Below are 22,423 nucleotides of genomic sequence, written 5' to 3'. Positions count from 1 at the left end.
CGTGGGTGGCGCTGTGGTCTAAACCACTGAGCCTAGGGTTTGCTGATCAGAAGGTCGGCGGTTTGAATCCCCATGACAGGATGAGCTCCCGTTGCTCAGTCCCGTTGCTCAGTCCCAGCTCCTAGCAGTTTGAAAGCACACCAAAAAGTGCAAGTAGATAAAGAGGTACTGCTCCGGTTGGAAGGTAAACAGCGTTTCCATGCGCTGCTCTGGTTTCTCCAGAAGCAGCTTAGTCATGCTGGCCACATGACCCGGAAAAACTGTCTGTGGGCAAACATCAGCTCCCTCGGCCAGTAAAGCAACATGAGCGCCGCAACCCCAGAGTCGTCCACAACTGGACTTAATGGTCAGGGGTCCTGTACCTTTACCTTTTTATGTACAATATATTCGGAAAACTACAAGCTCAGCTCTAAAGTAATTATTCAAACAAAGTGCCAATTTAAATCAATGGATTTGCTTGCCCAAGAACTAAGGCAACACTTTACAATTGAGTCCTTTGTGATGGATTAATCCTGACAGAAAACTTCTACTTGTGGAGCATCATAACAAATTGCATAATAGGGAAAGTCACAGAACCAAGGGCAGATAGAAGCTTTCTTTGTCTGAACTGGAAGAAGGTTGAAGAGAAGGTGCTTCATGCTTTTTAAGAGGTCTCCATCGCGTAGACCATTTAAAATGAAATTCATGTATCTATTTAACAAAGATGTGCAGGATACGTTCTAGAAACAGTGTTTTATGATGAATAAATGAGGTTCAGAATTAACTTACTAGGAAGAATCCACTTGGATAGAAAACATTCAAATGAACATTTTAAACATTAGCATATCGGTAATTTCAATAAAATGCCAACCTAGGGACCCATTTTTTCATTTTCAAATTTTTCAAATTTTCATTTCACTTATGTGTTCAATATCATTTTAAATATAATTAAGAAAATGTGATGAGATGTTATTTATGCATGAGGTCCAAAAAAAGCCCACCCTCAGACACTTGATCATAGACCACCTCCTGGCATGATTTTCAGTAACATGCATTACACAAGATTCACCTGAAAGTAAGTCTCAGTGGACTACTTGATAAGCATTTTGTTTTTCATTTTACAGTTCAAAGTACATACATAACTGATATTATTATTATTATTATTATTATTATTATTATTATTATTATTATTATTTCCTTCAGCATTGGCATTGTTGTACAAACCAGTAGTGTGTTGTGAAAATCAACTACTTTGATCAGGGTCTTGTTATGCCGTTAAAGGCTGTTTTGACCAATCCTTGATTAGCTCTCTCTGATCAGCACCAGGATCAGCAGTGGAAAAATTGAATCAAGTGGAGAGCCTTGATTCATTTTGTCTGCTCTGCAAACTTCCCACTGATCTGGTGCTGGTGGATGGAGCTGGTTGGCCACCAGCACTTCATGGACAATGGTTTGAAAACCTCTGCACTAGACCTTCTCATATGGTTGGAAACAGTGCACAACTAACTTGCGGAAGGGGAACTGGATGGCATCCATGCTTCTACCTTATTCCTATGCATTCACCAGCTCTGTGTGCGAGGTCTGAGACAGGGGAAGTGTGTGCTTCTCATCCACACATTCATTCTACACAATTTTCAGATGGGTAGAAAGAGGAAATAGACTAGGACAGGTTTTCCCAGACGTGGGTCTCCAGCTTTTCCCCCCGCTGACATTTCCCCCCCCTCCATCATCACAGCAAAACCTCCTCCCTCCCCCTCCCTCCTCCTGGTGCAGCAAATTGCCAGCCAATTGCCTGCTAAGATTTGAGGCCCTGGCCAATGGGAGAGCGGCAGCTGTGCATGGCCGATTAGAGGAAGGGGGCTGGGCTGAGCTGGCCGAGCGCATTTCCAGCAGCCCCTCATCGGAGCAAGCTGTTTGCTCCCACCGCTTGGGCCGCGGCCGCCCATGCCGCTGCTCCGCCGCCACTGCCGCCGCGAGCCTCTGCCTCTCAGCAGCACCCCAGATAGGCAGGGGGACGGGAGGGGCTGGGGGAGACATGCACTCTGGCCCACCAGGAGGTTTGTGGTGCAGTGAACCAGCCCACCCCCAAAAAAGCTTGCCGACCCCTGCTCTAGATGTTTTCTAAGACAGTTCCCATCAGCCTCAGCCAGCATAGCCAATAGTCAAAGACGGTGGAGGTTGTAGTCCACAACATCTGGAGGGTACCAACATCTGGAGAGGAAATCAGAGGGCAGCCCTGTTCTAGATCCATCACTGGGGTGGGGGGCAGAAGAAGCATATATGAACATACTGCTTCTCCCCACATTGTCACTTTCCTTAAATTACTGGTGACTTTAGCACTTCCTTTACCAACAAAACAGCAATTTAGCATGATCTTTGGGAGCACTGAAAGTGAAAAGAATGCCAAAGGCAAAAGGGTGTTATTTGTTTTTCTTTTTCTTGATTAATTTTAGCTGCTTTTTTCCTTCTGCCTGACGCCATGGCTATTAACATAATACAATGCGAAGGCTGGGTAGATGCGAAGCTGCCCTGCATCTACCCAGCCTTTGGGATAACCAGCTGTTACTGATTTCAGCTTCCATCGTTTTGCACAGGAGAGCAGCTTAATTATGCCATGAAGATGCTCAACAAAATTACCCCCTCCCAAGTGAAAAAAACGTACTTCATTTAATAGGATACGATATCAAGTACTTGAACTTTAACACTAGTGCAACATGCAATAAATAAACAAGCACATCACATCAAACCAAAGCTCTTATCAGGTTAATGATTACAGAATTGAAAGGATGTTTCTGATAGTATTAGTATTCTACATGCCCTTATTATTCATTCCTGGATTTCCTCCCAGGTAAAGGGTTTGGAGAAGAAAAACAGAGTTAATATTAACGTGGGGGCCTTTGTAAGAAACAAGCAAAGATGAGTGAATATTAAAAAAGCATTTCCAATCAAGATACATAAGTTTTATAGCTAAAGAAGGAAACTGCTTCTTTTGGCAACATTCGTATCTCACAGAGGTGTGTTTGGCACATCAGATGCTGAAGACACACACCTTTGACACTTGAGATATGTTGGGGGCTCACCCTATTCTTCTGAATTTGATTTCTTTTAACTGTTTTTAATGCTGAGTTTTAGATTGCTGTAACCCATCCTGGGACCTACTTGTGAAGGATGGATAATAAATTGAACAATACTACTACTACTACTAGAGATTGCACTCATTAATAACCATGGAATTCAACAAGAATGTTCTTAAAAATGTGGAGACAGAGAAACCAAACTCTACACCAACTTCATTTTATTAATGCATCTCAGGTCCAAGCTATATTTTTTAGCTTGTGAATATGAAACCAACAATTTACAGCTTTCCAGGCTGATGTCCCAGCTTTTGAATATTCCAAAAAGTTAGCTCCCTTATTTTTAGGTGCACTGCATTTGAAGATTCGCCAGTCTATTTGAATTTATTTTGAGAGGCTTCCCATCTGCCAAATTTCCTTGTTGATTTACTCTGTGGGCAACACTTTTAATTAGCATTCAGCACATGTACCTGCAGACTGGATTAATTAACAGTGTGTATTGGGTACAAATGCATTTTTTGCTTAAAATCTCAAATGATAATGTAATTAATTCATATTGTTATTGGACACGTTCATGCTAATAATGTGAATGTGGGCAGATTAGAACTAGTGTCCTCTATTAAAAGTTTTGTAAATTGCTCAGTATTAAGTGGGAAATAATATCTGAGCCTAATTGTTTTCCCTGACAAGTACACAGCAACAAGAACAACCCTAAGAGTAATTGAGGAATTGTCTTCTCATTTTCTCTGTGTTTATTAAAATAGTTCTACCCTGCCTTTCAATTCTACAACTGAAGCCCCCCGTGGCTTCTATTACTCATAGTACTCATGCAAAACTTATAATAAAACAAAGCAATTAGTCATAAGAACTGCAAACACACTAAAGCACACACACACACAAATAACACGAAGCTGTCTTCAGATGAACCATTTCAGAGCAAATGGCTGAAAGTCATAATATTTGCTTAGTGCCTAAAGGTTCTTCCAAATGCTTTGGACAAAAGAATTCCACAACCTGGGTCCCACTAGTAAGAAGGCCCTATCACTTCTATGCCAGCTAAGTACATCTCAGGCAGGTCTGAGAAAGAGATATCTCCCAATGATGAAAAGTTGGTAGGATGGTTCACATGAGCAGAGGATACATTTTGTAATTTAGATCCTAATTAGTTTAGGACCTGGCGCATGGAAGGCAGATTGAGAGTATATGGGGGGAAATTGTAGGAGAAGAAAACAACAGTGACCGTACTGTGTCTACTGTAGACCTCCAAGCCAGACTGAAGACTTGTATGATGCCTTCTACAGCAGATTACTAAGCATTCAAAAAGAAGAGATACAATAGTCATGGGAAACTTCAACTACCCCAATATCTGTTGGAACGCATACTCTGCCAAGAATGTAAGGTCTAACAAATTCCTTAATTGCCTTGCTGACAATTTCATTTCCCAGAAGGTGGAAGAAGCAATAAGGGGATAATCTGTCTTAGACGTGGTCCTCACAACAAGGGGGAACTAATCAATGAAGTGGAAGTATTGGGAACCTTGGGAGGAAGTGATCATGTCCTCTTGGGTCTCATTATACAAAGGCAAGGTGAAGATGTCTCAAATTATTCATAGAATTAGAGAAGTGGATGGACTTTGGAGGTCATCTAATCAAACTCCATGGTTGATGCAGAATCTCCAGTGCAGGATACAGCTAAACCATCCCTGACAGCCTCTGCTTAAATAAGTCCACTGAAGACAAGTCCACCTCCTGAGGCAGTCTGTTGCAGCTCCAATCCTTTACTTTATACTTTTAGTCAGCGGCTGGTCAACATCTTTGCTGAGCTTTCTGTGAGGGAGAAGATAGTGTGCCTTCCTCTTACCACGTTTCTCCCTTGCGTCCTGAGTTTGAGTGTCTTCAAAGCCTTTGGTACAGGCTGTTCTCCAACTGGGGCACTCGTAGGCCAGGGTTTCCCAGTTGTCGGTGTTTATACTACATTTTTTGAGATTTGCCTTGAGACAGTCCTTAAACTTCTTTTGTTGACCACCAGCATTACGCTTTCCATTTTTAAGTTCAGAATGGAGTAGTTGCTTTGGAAGATGATAATCAGACAGCCGCACAACATGACCAGTCCAACAATGTTGATGTTGCAGGGCCACTGACAGGAAGCTGGGTGTGTGATGCTTCTTTTCCCCGCTGGCAGCCCTACTCTTGGGTAAAGATGAAATCACCTTTACTGGAGGATCAAGGAGAGGATTCTAAGCACATCTGGCCACACATCCTTACAATACACCCCGCTGCCAGCTAGTAATCTTGCAGCTGTGTTCTGAACTAACTGCTGTTTTTGGAAGTGACTGCAGTCTCTACTTGATGCTTTTGAGTTGTGCTTTTGAATTATGGTGCTGGAGGAGACTCTTGAGAGTCCCATGGACTGCAAGAAGATCAAACTTCTCCATTCTTAAGGAATCAGCCCTCAGTGCTCACTGGAAGGAGAGATCCTGAAGCTGAGGCTCCAATACTTTGGCCACCTTATGAGAAGAGAAGACTCCCTGGAAAAGACCCTGATGTTGGGAAAGATGGAGGGCACAAGGAGAAGGGGACAACAGAGGATGAGATGGCTGGACAGTGTTCTCGAAGCTACAAACATGAGTTTGACGAAGCTACGGGAGGCCATGAAATACAGGAGTGCCTGGCGTGCTCTGGTCCATGGGGTCACAAAGAGTTGGACACGACTAAACAACTAAAAAACAACAACAAGCAGTCTCTACCATTACCTCTGCTAGCAATATCTGTGGCCCTTAACAGCAATACTTTTCACCCCTCTCTTGTCTTAGTTCAGGGGTCAGCAAGCTTTTTCAGCCATGGGCCTGTCCACCGTCCCTCAGACGATGTGGTGGGCTGGATTTTTTTGGGGGGGGGGTGAACAAATTCCTATGCCCCACAAATAACCCAGAGATGCATTTTAAATAAAAGGACACATTCTACTCATGTAAAAACATGCTGATTCCTGGACTGTCCGCAGGCTGGATTGAGAAGGCGATTGGGCCGCATCTGGCCACCGGGCCTTAGTTTGCCTACCCCTGTCTTAGTTTAATACCCTGGCTGAGGAAGAGTCTGCTAGCTTACCATTTTGCAACATTTCGGTTGGTTTCAATTAAGCAATGACCCTACTGCATATGGAGTACAGTATGACACAGCAAGGAGCTTAATTCAGAGTGTGTCATTCAGAGCTTAATAGTGAATTAAACAGAACTGTCTTTGTGCATTGAGGTTATTGATTTTTTGCTTTTATAAACAACAACAACCACCTTATTTGCTGAAACAGTTTATTTTCAAAGCTAAGGCAGGCACTCACAAAAACCACCTACGATGCAAAGTAATTAAAAAAGCTTAAAACATAACATTGGCTTCATCTGCCAGGTAGAAAACAAAGAGGATACAAATTCAATCAAATGTTAAAAGCAAATTACATGGTACTTTGCATCAGGCTGCTAAGGAAAGCCACTTTCTAGTACAAACATCTATGCAAAGGTTTTTCTACAAAGGAAAGAACATGATATAAAGTGACAGCTTCCTTTCGTTTCCAGTGCTACCCTGTTTCCAATTCTGTTTCAGCACACGGCAGTTTACCTAAGCAGAGGCCCATCTACATATTCTCTGTGCCGAAGCTGGTCAGAATGTGTGTGTAAGTGGTTTATCTTTATGTGTGAAACTATAGTGTCTTAAGACTTTCTACCTAAAGATATTAAAATGAGAATTATTTTTTTTTGTAACAGTAGTGGAAGGTGTGTTGGGGCACCATTGCTCACTTGACCTCTGATTGGTTAGGTTTGTCCCATAGCTGTCAACCTTCCATTTTTTTGTGGGAAATTCCCTTATTTCAGCGCCATTTCCTGCTGCTTCCCACTGCTATCCCGGATTGTTAGATATCCCGTAGACTGTCTCCGGGACAGGTGAGGCTGCTGATCCCTTATTTTCAAATCCGAAAGTTGACAGCTATGCTGCTGATCCCTTATTTTCGAGGCTGCTGGTGCCTTATTTTCAAATCTGAAAGTCGACAGCTATGGTTTGTCCTTCTTACCAGGAGGCAGAGGGGGAAAGGTGAATGGTGGTGAGGTCAGTGCTGTGCAAATGATGGAACAAATGGATGTGTTTGCACTGCACTTCCCTCATCACTATCTTCTCCCTCTCTCTCTACCTTCTAATAAGCAACAGCAAGGCGACCAAACGAAGATCAGGTGAGCAGTAGTGCCCCATCTTGCCATCTGCTAATGGTCTATATCAGGGTCTCCAGCTGTTTATGGACTGCAATTCCCACCATCCCTGACCACTGGTTCTGCTAACAAGGGATGAAGGGAGTCGTAGTCTGGAAACCCTGGTCTATATAGTCATGAAAAATAAAATATGAAATTGAAAACTGTTCATCTTGCAACAAAGAGCACTAAAAAAATGTACTGTTATTCGGGTTACATTACACCTTTTATCACCTCATCTTTCTTTCTGGTCTAACTTTGACAGAGCACCAGCTCCAGTAAAGCATTTGAAAAGAAGGTTTGGGATTATTACTGACAGAATATCTCTACAAAGCACTTTTAGGTTACTGTGTGAGTGTTCATTGTGCCATAAAACACAGTAGACAAGATAGAATATCATTGAGACCTTATCAATAAGGGCATAGAATGGCTTTCATGATAACCCTCCTTTTCACTCACAGGGTATACAGAAATTCTAAGGGAGTTGTGCTTAAGTCATGCAGAGCCATAGTAAGACGTTCCATCATTTCTAACTGTGAAAAATAATTAAAAAACAGAATTGTGTGGTTTAAAACTGGCTCTTTCATTGCGGCTATGATTAGCAACACACAATGACAAGTCTAGTGTGTGATTCAGGATGAGATGAGTAGCACTTTGTTGTACCAGTGGTAGATACGCCTGGTCAGCTGGAATATTGGGTGGAATATGAAAGGGAATATGAAAGGGAAGAGTGAGTGAATGGGGTTCATAGCTTTACCAAATGAACAAAAAATGTAAAGGTAAATCTAAATCTAAATGTTGAACCAAAATACCTACCAATATTCGGCCGGCAATAACTAACATTGACAAACCTAACACTGAAACAATATTGTGCATGGATAAAGAGATACTGAAGGGGCTAAATGAGTTACAATCTCAAAAGTTCTTCTTCAGCAGGAAATTATACAATTTAAAAGGAGAGTGATGCTTGCATGGCTTTAAACCACTTTTATTCCAGCATTGTTATACAGTCTTAGTGTTTACACACACACATGAGGTAGCCCTGATGATGTTTTCCCCTCTGCACTTAGAGAGAGGAGTACAAAATTAGAGCTAAAGGTGGCATACATGATTTTCCGTGCTCCCTGTTTTATGGACACAACAGAAATGTGAGGTTGATTAGGCTGAAAAATAATAACTGGCCCAGTTATAGCTGAGTGGGAATTTGATTTCCCTGGTCCAAGTCATTCTAGCAATCTAACAACCATGCCATACTAATTCTAATATAGTCAATTAAAGGTGTGATGTCACAAGTTTCCAATATGAAGCAACACACAATGAGTATTTTCAACCTTAATGTTTTCCATGCGTCACTACTATAAAAATTCCGGCTACGTCTCCATTTCTAGTCCGATCCCTCTTCCCTAATTTTTCATTGGAATCCCAATGGTTACCTTGCATTGAGATGTAATTAAAACCATTGGCCTGTCTTTGGACTCGTTACTTATGCTCCCATTGTTGTAAGCATTCCAGACAATGAAGCGCAGATTGCTAGAGATTGAATTTTGAAATCTCAGTAGCACAGCCAACAAATCTTGCTCACAACTGAGGTTAGGGATCCTACTTTTGTTTGGCTGTTCCATACCCACATCACCTACACAATCCTCTCCAACGTAGAGCTTCTTCTCTTGCAAGGTTTAACGTTATGTCATCTGCAATTCTTCAGGGAAGGTTCTCGAAGGTCCCATATTCAGAGAGGTCGCTGTGGTTTAGGACCAGTTGAGACTATTGCATCTGTCTTATTCTACTGTCTGATTTATGCAATAATTCATGACAAATGTTTGAGCCCCATGCCGAAGGAGAGGTTAAGAATAAAATAATTTATTACGGTCGGAGACCAGCTTATAAAACACACTTGGGGGTACAGACACAGAAGAAAAACAGACAATTAAAACAATCTACAACAATAAACTATCGCAGGGAGTTGACCCAGAGTCACCCATGGAACTGAGTTTGGGGATTTTCATGACGGACTAATTTGAGTTGGGAGATGGTCTGTGCCTACAGATCTGTACACAGAATCTGGCGACCATCCAGGTCATTTTCTGATCTTTGCATAACAGGAAAAGGTCAAATTTTTGCTTTTGCGGGAGGTCGGCGAGCCTCACCAGTAGGGGATCAATGGTCTTACTATGTGCCTCTTCATAAAAGGGACATCTGAAGAACAAGTGTTCTGGGCTTCCTATCTCTCCCAATGGACAGGTGCAAAGTCTCTGAGCATACGGGACTTTTCTAAAGCCTCCTTCCAGGACCGGCGAGGGAAGATCCGAGCAAGAGGTTAAATTGTTCTGACTCCTACAGGCATTCCTTTTTATTGAACAGCTACAGAATATCTTTTATTGAAAGTAGCAGAATATCTGAGCAATGCCATGAAATTGCAACACTATAACACTTGAGTGGTACTTTTTAACCTTATTAGGCCTGTATGGTTTTGTTTTAGAGTGTCTTCTCCCGTGAACAATTCTGTGTTTCCCTGTCTCCTCTGTTAGCCCAACTGGCACTAATTGTATCATGTTTTCTCTTTTCTAGATGTACATCCAGACAACGACACTGACAATATCCATGAGTTTAAGTGCTTCTGTGTCTCTAGGCATGCTCTACATGCCCAAGGTTTATATTATCATTTTTCATCCAGAGCAAAATGTTCAGAAAAGGAAGAGGAGTTTCAAAGCTGTAGTCACAGCAGCCACAATGCAAAGCAAGCTGATCCAAAAGGGAAACGACAGACCAAATGGCGAGGTCAAAACTGAACTTTGTGAAAGTCTTGAAACCAACAGTAAGTCATCCGTAGACTTAACCATGGTCAAGAGTGGCAGCACTTCCTAATAGATGTACGTTCACAGGAATGTTTAATAAACCACATTTTTTCTTGGCTTGACCTGCATGAACATAGAGGTGTGCCAAAAATCATGTACCCATTTTTAAAGGTGCTTTTTAAAAAAACCTGTAGCAAAAGAAATTAAAAATGATCATTTTAGGGGAAAAAACTCCACTTCAAAAAAAACAACAACTTTAACCTTGATCTGATTATATCGTGATGATGGGCTTCTTATTTCACTGTTGCAAAATTCCAGTATTGCATTTATTGGTGGTGTTATCCATACACATACTTCTTACAAGTCTCTGTAGGTAATGTCATCCTTATCTTACTTTATGACCTTCTGAATAATTCTAAAATTTGAGCATCATCTTCCCCTCCCTCAATCTTAAGTGCAACCTTGGTTTTGCCATGTTGCAATAAGTAGGTGGTTTTTTTCTTTCTAGGACAAGAAAAATGCTGGCTTAGTGAGTGACAAAGACCAACAGGAACTCCTTAGGTCAGGGGCTCCCGAGCTGTGGTCTTCAGACCACCAGCAGTCTACAAGCTTCATTCAAGTGGTCCACAGTATGTCTATAGATTTGTGGTTGAAGATGGGAGATGGCACATCTATCACATGAATACATTTGAATTGTATTTTAATAGCTTCTTTTATTTCTTATATATTCTATGGAATTCATATTGTACTAGAACAGGCTTCCTCAACCTCAGCCCTCCAGATGTTTTGAGACTACAGTTCCTATCATCCCTGACCACTGGTCCTACTAGCTAGGGATCATGGGAGTTGTAGGCCAAAAACACCTTTGAGGAAGCCTGTATTAGAATATAATGCGGTATAAAAGAAGCTACAAAACTATAGTTAAAAATCATATATGGAACATTCCATTTGCTACAATAGACAGAAAAATTAAGTTTCTCACAAAAGCCCTCAGAATTTGTAAGTGGTGTGTGTTAGGAAGAAAGATTGGAGATCACTGTTCTAAGTGATGCTACTTCTGGCATTCATTCTTACTACACAAAGACACAAGACAAACCTGCTTGATGGTGCTACACACTAGTCTAAAGAATGTTGCCTTACTCATGTGTTTTCAACATGAAGCTGGTGACACTGTTCAGTCAGACTTCCCATTACCTATTGGAAACTACACCTGAGCAAGGCATTTCCCTTCAGGCTAGCACTGACTATGCATTAGCCAGGGAATATACTTGGCACTTCCACACCTGATAAAAAATCTTGAGAAGCAGAGGAATGCTAAAAGCTTGGTAAGATAACACAGAAAACCAACTTCCCAAGTGATCATATGCACACACCATTGCAAGTTAACAATTGGTAAGGGACTATCTGTAAATTCATCTATTGTCTTTTGTCTAAGTAAAGGTAAAGGGACTCCTGACCATTAGGTCCAGTCGTGACCGACTCTGGGGTTGCGGCGCTCATCTCGCTTTATTGGCCAAGGGAGCCAGCATACAGCTTCTGGGTCATGTGGCCAGCATAACTAAGCCGCTTCTGGTGAACCAGAGCAGCGCACAGAAATGCCGTTTACCTTCCCGCCGGAGCGGTACCTATTTATCTATTTGCACTTTGACATGCTTTCGAACTGCTAGGTTGGCAGGAGCAGGGACCAAGCAATGGGAGCTCACCCTGTTGCGGGTATTCGAACCGCCTACCTTCTGATCGGCAAGTCCTATGCTCTGTGGTTTAACCCACAGCGCCACCCGCATCCCATTGTCTAAGTACTCATATGCAAATTTCATCACCAACTAGCAAAATATGCAATTAGAAAAGCTGGGTGTTCCCCTTCTGGAATTGGTTCATGAATCCTGGCACATCTCGAAATACCTCTTTCAAGTAGGTTAGTCATTGCACTCTATGGGAGCATGTTGTCATAGCATGTTATATGACATTTATTTGCCTGCATACTTATCTAAAAAGGCAAAATAGATCTGGGCAAAGTCAAAGGCCTAAATACAAAAGATGAATTGGCCTTCACCACACTGAAGTCTGCATTTTGTTGCATGCGTGGTAAAAGAGAGAAAGATAAAAGAAAAAAATGATTTTAAAATGCAAAGGGTTTGTTTCCGATAGCATGCTTTTACAAATGTCAGAGCAACAAAAAAAGTATTCAGTGTTGTCGATCCCCAAATCACAAAAGGCTATTGGTAAAATCTGAAAATTCCTGTTCTCCGGCTTTTATAGCCTTAGCAATGATTCATAATTTGATATGAGAAAAGGATATGCTTTGAAAGAAAATAAACAGCCCTTGGTATTGCAGATATGGAAGCATGAAGCATGAATTATAATGTTTATTATTATCTTTCTTTTAAATGAGGCATAAACATACCAGAATAAGACAGTGCTTTTTTTTTTTTCTAGAAAAAAAATATATAGTTCCTGTAGTCAAGGTAGGGTGAGGGGTATGGCCTGATACCAAGGCTGGGCAGTGAGAACGGGTTAGCTGCTTGCTGCTCCCTTATCCACCCACCTACTGGGGAGCTGCTGTCCAGGTGAAGAGGCTTCGACCACTCCTAAGCTGGCCAAATGCTTCCAGGGCTTAGGGAAGGAGGCACAATGCTCTGATGGGGTTCAAGAGCCCTCTTGCCTCCTTCCCCCCACAAAATATGGTAGTGCTGCTGCTTACCATTGCGTTTCGCCAGGGGGAAAAAAAGCACTGGCTAAAGAGAGAATGGAGTTGGTGACAGCAGATCTTGAAGTTTGCTCCTTTTCTTTCGATGGCTGCGTGGCAGGGAGAAATGTAGGAAATGGACACTATGGTGGAAGCAGCCGTACCTTCCAGACATTTGGATGCTATGGAAGAATTACAGACCCCAAAGAAAATTAAGGGAACTGGCAATGCTTGGCATAGGATTTTTATCATTATTATTATTCATCAAAATAATGGCCACTGTTTTATTTTGTGGGGGGAGCCACCCTCAAAGCAGCTTGCTTTTTTTTATAAAAAGGCAATCAGAAACCCAACAGTATTGATCAGTTTATCACAATGCGGTTGCTAATCATTAAGCTTTCTTGATTTCATATGCCAGTATGGGAAGGTAAAAATGTCTCGGTTTCTCTCACAAATGTCTCAGAGGCCCAGAATGAATACAAAGGAAAAGAGCCATCCTGGTTTTCTCCCAACAGCCTGTCAGTGTTGAACACCCACTGAATATGCTCCATCCTTATTAAGCTTTTTTTTTTTTAAGGCTTGGGTTTATTTTTAAAAAACAAATTATATACAGTGGTACCTCGGGTTAAGTACTTAATTCGTTCCGGAGGTCCGTTCTTAAATTGAAACTGTTCTTAACCTGAAGCACCATTTTAGCTAATGGGGCCTCCTGCTGCCGCCGTGCTGCCGGAGCCCGATTTCTGTTCTTATCCTGAAGCAAAGTTCTTAACCTGAAGCACTATTTCTGGATTAGCGGAGTCTGTAACCTGAAGCGTATGTCACCCGAAGTACCACTGTATGCGTGTTTCTGCAACCCTTAGGGTTGCCCCAAGTTTCGAGTTCTCTATCTACATGCTAGATGGGAGTGGCTGAATCTAGTATAAGCACTCTCTAAATGTGATTTCTGAGTGACAACTGGAAGCAAACCTATTCCATCCAGTAGCTTGATGCACAGCAAAGTGTTTTTGTGTTTTACTGTAGTCTTATCTTGGCTTCAGCCCCAAAACATTGATATGATTTTAAAGCTCATCTTCAGTGCCTGCCTTCAGGGTGTTGATCCTTGTTGTTTACTGCTTGAGAAGCAGGAAGATTAGAAAAGGCAACACACCCCCATTCTCGGGAGTCCCCCCCCCCCATGGTGTAATTGAGCTGTCTTGGCTGAAAGACAGGCAACTCAGAATTGGCGCTTGCTTTTTTCAAAAGTCATCCTGTAGCTATTAGACCATCTTAACTTTACTCCCTGCTGCCAAAATAATTTGTGGAAACTTTTTAGAGGCAGCAGCACACTTATCGCTGAGTTTCTTGAAAGCTGCTCTTTGAAACCAGCTAGCTGTAATAGTACTCAGAATACCATCTAGAAAATATTCCTTCTTGCTAACAGTCGGTGACCCTCAGGTCTCAAATTACTTTTGCAGTGGCAGTCACGGCATTGTGCGCCAATGACATCATTTGCGGTGATGGGGCGAGGGGAAGCGTGGTGCCGTGGAGGGAATGAAACTCAACAGTCAGGTTGAGAACATGCGTTTAGTGGAATATGATCTCAATGGGGTATGATAGCATTGGGGCTTAGTTGCACATAGGTGTGCTTAAACAGACTTCTAGGTTCGGTTCCTGACTCTGTCGTGATTCTTGCAACCTAAAGGGCACAACAGCACTTTTACAATGCATTTTTATAATGTAGTGCATTTTGAAATTGCTTTGAAACTCGGTGTTTCTCCCTGAGCAGTGATGATTATGATATAAACTCATCTAGCTCTAAACCCTGGATCAGTTGTTCAACTGTTCCCTTGCTCTTCCCAGCCCACATGCTAACTATTTGCTAAAGAGGCCTTTTAAGTTCCATCAGGGAGCAACACTGTGAGAGTACTGTTGCCTTCATGTCTTGCTTGTGGGGGAATCCAACAACAGGAAGCAGGGTTCTGGACTCAATGGGTCTGACCCAGCTGGACTCCTTATCTTCTTAATTTTCATCATCCCTGAAACATTTAGCATTGGGGCCCACAAGACCATTCGGGCCCAACAGTTGCTCCACTACCTGTGGTTGTAGTGTGTGTGTGTGTGTGTGTGTGTGTGTGGGAGCTGCCATGATGATTGCCCTGGGCACATTTTTCTCGGGAGGGGGGACGGTGCTCACACCACCCTCCCTGAACCAGCCCTGTGATGTTTTGCCAGGCTGGACTCTGATCAGATCCCAGCCTCACAAAGTGGCCTGTGGAGGGCCTGTGAGACCCCATGCACCCTTCGATCCCAGCTCCTTGAGAGCAAGGCTGGGATCAAAGGTTCTCATGTCGCCCTTCCCAAACTGCTTTGTGAGGCTGGGCTTATTCCAAACTCGTGAGGATCCTTGCTTTCTTCATAGTATTGTTATCATTGTCAGAACAGTGGCAACAGGTAAATGCTCCAAAAAGGTTAAGCTAAGGTTTTGTGTTTTTTTTTTCTTAGAGTTTTCAAGCAGTTAGTAGGCGAAATAGCAAGGTGCAGGGTGCAGAACTAATTAACAGTTATGGTTGCATCCAGTGAGCCCTGGCTTCAAACTGGGCCTGTGTGCATGCGTTGCTTAGTAACTGTGTAGAGCAAAATAAGCCTGATTTTCTTGTGTATAAAATGGCCAACATGTTTAACGTGTTCTAGCATAGCATAGCATAGCATAGCACTGTAGAGTTGGAAGGGACCCTGAGGATCATCTAGTCCAACCCCCTGCAATGCAGGAATATGCAGCTGGTCCATACAGGGATCGAACCTGCAACCTTGGCGTTATCAGCACCATGGTCTAACCAACTGAGCTATCCAGGCTCTTACAAGTAGTAGTAGTCTAGTAGTAGAGTAGAGTAGTAGTAGAGACTAGTAGTAGTCTCATTCTGTTAGAAATCTGGCCTGACCTGCTGTGGTGTCTGACTGATTAAGCAGGGGACTCCATTCATACACTCTTATTTACAGCAGTTTTCTAGAATAAGTCATCAATTAACCTGAAATTGAAATATCCACCCTTTTCTGCCGCATTTGCCAGAGTGAAACCTCCTCCTTAATGCAAAATCCTCTTTGCAAATGTAAAGCTTTACATGGATTGTTCAAACATCAGTGCATACAAACATTACATTTTATGCATATTAAACTTATATCTTTAACAGACACCCTGTGTATTTTAAGTGTAGATGAGCTATATTATACCATGAATGTCGAACCTGTGGTCATGTTAGCTAGGGCTGATGTAGTATAGTGAAATCTGTCAGGCTACGAGTTAGTCAATCCTGTACAATATATATAGTTCTCAATTCACTGACTGCAATCGTAGGGTGGTATTCAACTAATTTTTACTCAAAGCAGAGTCACTCAAATGAAGGAACATTACTAAGTTAGCTCCATGGGTCTATTCTTGAGTAAAACTTTGTTACCACCCCTATTACCCACTTGCTTGGGAGACAGCCTGATTATTGAAATGCCTGCTTTCAATTCAAGAGAGCTGCATGTCATTTTGGTTTGTCTTTATATTATTCCAAAGGACTAAACTGGTCTTTTAAAAGTCTGTTAGTTCCTCGAGTTTATTGTGCCAAATATACAGCCATCTCTGGTCACCTATGCTTGCCAAGTGTGATTCGTATTTCAACTGTGAATTGCCCACAGTCTTTAAAACCAAGATACCAGCTGCTGAGGCTTTCAAATCCCCAAACAGAAGCAGTAAGCTCATTATAGTAAATTGTGGATGATGCTTGAGAAGATGTTCATGAAATAAAGAGAGAAGAGGAAAGCTGGGTACACTGGTAGTCAGTGTTTTCTTCCTCTCCCTTTTAAAACCACGAAATGAAATTGACAAGAATGTGAGCAACTTTTCAGATCACACACACAAATTCTTAGGAGTACTGTTAATTTAGGCTCATTACTACCCTAAGAAGCCAGGAGGACTTGTTACTTCTTCTTTTAATAACATTTTAAATGGAAAGACTGAACACAAGCAGTGCAGAAAATTTCCTTCATTGGGTAAGTGGAGTTAAACTAAGTTTTCGGGAAAATCCCAAGATGGAGAAATTTCTGTATAATTTTCCGGAGAGTGTTGCTGCTTACCTCACTTATACTTTACAATGTGGCCAAGTGCTTTCCATTTTTTCTTGCTTTTTAACTATTTAAAAATGTCCTGCACTGATTTGCAGTTGTGCACTGTTTTCTGCAAAGCTGCCTGTTGGCTGCTTCTGGGACTGCCCTGAGATATTCATTCTGGTTCTCTCAGTTTCTCATTTTTCCAATCTTAAATTCAATTCTCCAAATTTCTGCAGTGGTGTGCTTTTTTCTATTTGATCCTCATCAAAATTAATCATCATCTTTGTGCAACTCTTTCCTATGAAATACGTTTTTATATGCTGTTTTGACTACATATTTTTGCACGCAATTTCCCCTAATATAATGCATTTTTGTATACAGTGATACCTCAGGTTAAGTACTTAATTCGTTCTGAAGGTCCATTCTTAACCTGAAACTGTTCTTAACCTGAAGCACCATTTTAGCTAATGGGGCCTCCCGCTGCCGCTGCGCCACCGGAGCATGATTTCTGTTCTCGCCTTGAAGAAAGTTCTTAACCCGAGATACTATTTCTGGGTTAGCAGAGTCTGTAACCTGAAGCGTATGTAACCTGAGGTACCACTGTACAATATTCATTTTGGGGTACACTTTTCCCTAATGCATACTTTTTTTGTAAACCGCTTTGAGTTTTGCTTTTTTTACAGTATATAAACTTTATGAAATAAATTAAATAATAAAATATTTGTGAGCCTTGGCTGGAGAATTGCAGCACAAAACTCAGATAAGTACGAATTTTTAAAGATGGCCGTTTTTCAGTTCTTACATTTCGACAGTGTGAATTTGAAAGATTAGCATTTAAATGGCAAATGAATCAAATTTCTCCTCCAACCCTAATTGGGAGCAATGTCAAATCCCATAGCTCTCAAGCCATTCCACGGAGAATGGCTGGAGAGAAGCAGAATGAGGCTCTCTCTCCCCATAGATTCCCTACTGGTGGAACTTCCTGAGATGAACCAGGTCACTTCTGGAAGATCTGTTCAGGTGGAAGTGGTAATCAGGTTGCTGTGTTGCCATCTTCCTGATGGGGTGCTACTGCCACTTACCAAGGCAATGTGGTCAGGATACTAGCAGGAGTGCTGGTTTGGCTCCGCCCATGTAGCTGCCACGCATTGCTGCATCCTTGACTTCACCGCCACCCTGCCCCACCACTCCACCACCACAGTAACCAGCCCTGACACCACTGTTGGGATTGCCCCACAATGCTAGGTATATTTGTTTCAAGTACTGTGTTGAAATGGGTTTGCGTGATGCCCTTTGCTGAGACCAGAATCTCTTCGTGATCCCTGAGCCTGAGCAAAAAAAACAACCTGTCTACTGTGTCTGTCAGCAGCCCTGGTTAACGCCCATGCCTAATTCTGTTCAGTTTCTTTGAAGACATGGCACATCACCAGCATGAAACATTTCACAGGGTTGTTAAGCTTCTTTCCGTATCCATGAGAAGGGCTTTTCTCTGTTTGGCTGATCTTTGCTTGTTTTTGCCTGCAGCTTCCTCCAGCAAGACGACTTATGTCAGCTACAGCAATCATGGAAACTGAGTGAGGAAACCAAACATACCTGAAGACTTGCAGGATGTGAACTTAAGAACAACATTGACTATAGCACCATGAGAACTCAGCCTTTGAGATGTCTCTAGACCATAGTCTAAATTGTAAAAGGACAAAGACTAACCTTGAGCCCAAAGCAGGAGGGGCGGGTGGGTTGGGAGAGAAATCGCCCAGAAATATATTATATGACTGTGTGTCAAATGTCCAAACTGTTTACTCATGAAAGAAGGTGAATCACAAAAGGAAAACAAAAAATGTTAGCTTGTGAAAAAAAAATGCCGTTGAAATAAAAAACCATGTCTGATGTTCTACTTGTAAGTACTTTTTTGTGATTGTGAGAATTTCCATTCCCGTTCCACACTTGTTCAACTTGTATAAGAAGATGAAGTTTGTTCCTTGTGAAGATGGCTGACTGAATTGAAGCCCTGCGTTGTGCTAATGATAAATGCAATGGTTGACGCATGCAAATTTTTATACAAAATAATTTATTTCTATTAATAAAGGAATGTTTTGCAAATGTTGAGACTTGTTTCGTTGCCATTTTGAGGGCTGCGTTCAAATGCCTGGTGTGAATTCCCCCCCCCCCTGCAGTGAAGGGGATAGATATTGTGTGCTAGGGAAATTGCAGCTGTAATGTGGGAGACTGTAGAATCAGGTGGGATTCTTGGGATGGTATGCACAAACAGGCTTGGTATCTAAGTGTTTAGACAGGCAGGGGGCAATAGGTGCAATAGGTTCACTGGTCAATTGCCCCAGTGTCCCTAGAAGCTGATGGCTGGAGATGGATGCTATAATCTGTGAAGAGCTGGAAGAGATCACACTTTGCTTCCTTGAAGGATAACAATAATCCTTTTCTGCCTGGTCCCACCCCTTCCAAAAAGGAGTTAGGGTGGAAGCCTCATCTGCCACCTGCCTAAAGGGCAAGCGGGCTCCCCTCAGACACACTGTGCTCTGTGTGACAACTTGGGGAGCGAGGTAACTGAGTGCATATAGGTGCAAGCTGCTCCTACTCTCTTACCTCTTTTTGGTGGTTGCACCCATCAACAGTTCCTCTTTCGTGGTGCAGCTATGGTGGTAACCTTTGGGCATAGTAGAAATTTTGGTCAGCCCAGCAGACTGGTGTTTGTCACCTACTCCACACTGCATGGAACTGGATGGTGGTCTGCTAAATAATTGATTGGTTAAACTGGTTACTTGGGCAGGCAGGGAAGAAGTAGGTCAGCTGAGTGGGTGTTGATGGGCAGCTCCTGGGTTTCAGGACCCAGTGGTGGGAATTAGGGCCATCTTGCCTCTTCATCCACTTGGAGTTGAGGCATGCAGGAATGCCTCCCTCCTCTCCTTCAGGCATGCAGGAAGAATTGGTTCTACCCCTCCTTGCGGGAACTGACCACCTGCATAAAAAGGTAAAGGTAAAGGTAAAGGACCCCTGACAATTAAGTTCAGTCACAGACAACTCTGGGGTTGCGGTGCTCATCTCACTTTACAGGCCAAGGGAGCCGGCGTTTGTCCGCAGACAGTTTTTCCGGGTCATGTGGTCAGCATGACTAAGCCGCTTCTGGCTCAACGGAACCCTGAAACCAGAGCAGCGCTCGGAAACACCATTTACCTTCCCGTCGGAATGGTATCTATTTATCTACTTGCCCTTTTTGGCTTGCTTTCAAACTGCTAGGTTGGCAGGAGCTGGGAACAAGCAATGGGAGCTCACCCTGTCACGGGGATTTGAACCGCCAACCTTCTGATCAGCAAGCCCAAGAGGCTCAGTGGTTTAGACCACAGCACCACTTGCATCCCTTGCCCATCTGCATACCTGTGGGCATTTGCCTGAAATTTGGTTATCTAGCTCCTGCACTGATAGCTTTTCCTCTGCCGGTTCTCTTTATGTTTACATGGGCCAAAGTGAGCTATAGTTCAAGTAGCTACTGGTATCAGTGTTTTTAATTCAGCTCTCAGCCACAAAGAAAGGAAAAGAAGCACACCACTTTTATTGTTGAAGTTAATATGGAAGGAGGGGTGGAACTCAACCACAACCACCCTTACTACTACAAACTACTTCAAAAGGTAGGTGCAAACCCAGGTTGTTTGTGAAACTGATCTAATTGTAAATCCCCTAAAGCCAGCAAGACAGGGCAACAAATTATTTCAACAGGGAGGCAGAAACAGAGAATGACTTTCAGCCTAGAAGTCCTTCATTTTACTACTTCTTGTCTGTATTGATATAGGATTAAGATCAAGGAGATACAGAATTGCTGGAAAATATTTGGATTGGCATAGAGGCTGTCAGTGTGTGCTTTGGGGTATCAGACACTTTTTTCCTACCAACTATAAAATGAATAAAAAATAATCCAATTCATTTATTTCCAAGCTAGGCTGTATTTAGGCTACAATCCTATACCCACTTATTTGGAAGAAAGCCCAAGTGCACTCAATGAGACTTCCTTCTAAGTAGACATTGACAGGATTGTGCTGTCAGTCTTGAATGTATGGATACCCTGATAGGCTAGTAATCGTATACTGAACAAATACTCAGTGTCATCATACTAAGCAGATGCACAGAGAGTCCCAGATGTTTCCAGAGACTTACGCCAAGCAGCCACAAGATAACTGTTCATCAAAACTAAGATGCAAAATATTTTTATACATCTTTTAAATAACCAAATGAACCAATACAGGTGTAGCATTAATGAACTATCATAAAAAGAATATGTCAAGCCTCTTCAGCATTCAGAATAGAACTTCACACACCGCACAACCAAATAATACCTTGGTTATACGATGGTGGTTCAGCAATAGAGGCACATTAAATTCAAGAAAGTAGATGTCCAGGAAGCACACAGAAAATTCACAAAAAATACCCCACCTGTTTGGATGAGTGTGTCTGTAGTATCTAGAATTCTAAAAATGCTCATCTCCATTCAGTGTGGCCTAGAACTGTCCCTGACTTTTCACATGTGATCAAAGCTTTCCCGGGGATCCCACACACACATCAAACAAACATGTTACCATTTATCTTTCCTAGTTCTGCACAAAGATGTTTGTAGCAACTGCTTCCTTTTTGCTCTGGCAACTTTTACAAGACTTATTCTCAGTGCTTTTTTAATAGAAAGGAAGGAAGGTAGGTAGGTAGGTGCCGGTACTCACCATGAAGTTGTTGCAGTGGATGCCACACTTTTAACATTTGAGGGGAAAGGTCCTGGTACTGTGTAGTTTTGAGTACCCCAGAGAAAAAAAAACTGCTTATTGCTGAATAGATCCCAAGCAAAAAGGGATCAAGACGCTATGTTGTCAGTCCAAGCTGGCTACATGATAATGTTACTCAGGCCAGCTGAGAGTAAGGGCAATTGAATGGTAGTGAAAGAACACAGGTGATGTATGAGGGTTTGCCCTCATTCTGAATGAACAAATATTTTCACCATCTAGTGCTTATAAATTGCAGAAGGTTGAAAGTCTATTTACAAAAAGTAATCCCTGTTCCTTTTGGCTTACATCCAGTGGATACTCTGTCATATCTTGTGTTTATAAATTCCTTCTCCGGCAGCGTAGCTACTGCCCTCAATTGCCAGTTCCCTGAGACTGAATTGCTCGCGGAGCTCTCCATCATTCAAACTCTCTACCATCACTGGTATTCAAAATTATTTGATATTCCAGACAATTCTTCCCAGGTTTTCAGCATAAAATGTGGGCAACTTAAGCAGACAAAAGCCAGTCAACTCAGATTTTTCTTGGGTCTCCAGCTGGCCCTGCCTGCCCCAATTTCCCCTAAGCTGTCTTCTCCTTATTCTGAGCCTTCTTCCTTCCTCCACCCCTCTCCCAGTCTTTCCCGTTGGCCACCATGTCTGCTTGTGACATGACAGTGAGTCTAATGCCACTGGCAACAGCTGGGGAAGAGTCTGCACAGGCTCCCATTATCCATCGTGAGGGAACAGGTGCCATGAACACTATATAGATGTTACAGATAGGTAGCCGTGTTGGTCTGCCATAGTCAAAACAAAATAAAAAAATTCCTT

General features: G+C 42.3%; 1 protein-coding gene across 4 annotated transcripts in view; it reads left to right on the top strand.

Moving 5' to 3' along the window:
• Positions 1–18,556, top strand: part of GRM8 (glutamate metabotropic receptor 8) — a 575,500-nt gene extending 556,944 nt beyond the window's left edge. For 3 of the 4 annotated variants that reach the window (XM_081877887.1, XM_081877884.1, XM_081877885.1), the window contains 2 exons: positions 9,853–10,154; positions 18,361–18,556. In XM_081877887.1, the coding sequence (XP_081734013.1) occupies positions 9,853–10,149 (297 nt within the window). In that variant the 3' untranslated portion in view covers positions 10,150–10,154; positions 18,361–18,556. The remainder of the gene's footprint in view (positions 1–9,852; positions 10,155–18,360) is intronic. The other variant, XM_081877886.1, reaches the window with a different exon arrangement.
• Positions 18,557–22,423: the final 3,867 nt, after the last annotated feature.

The sequence above is a fragment of the Podarcis erhardii genome, assembly GCF_964252035.2.
Source record: "Podarcis erhardii genome assembly, chromosome: 10".
Lineage (NCBI taxonomy): Eukaryota > Metazoa > Chordata > Lepidosauria > Squamata > Lacertidae > Podarcis > Podarcis erhardii.
This window is presented reverse-complemented; position numbering and strand designations above follow the sequence as displayed.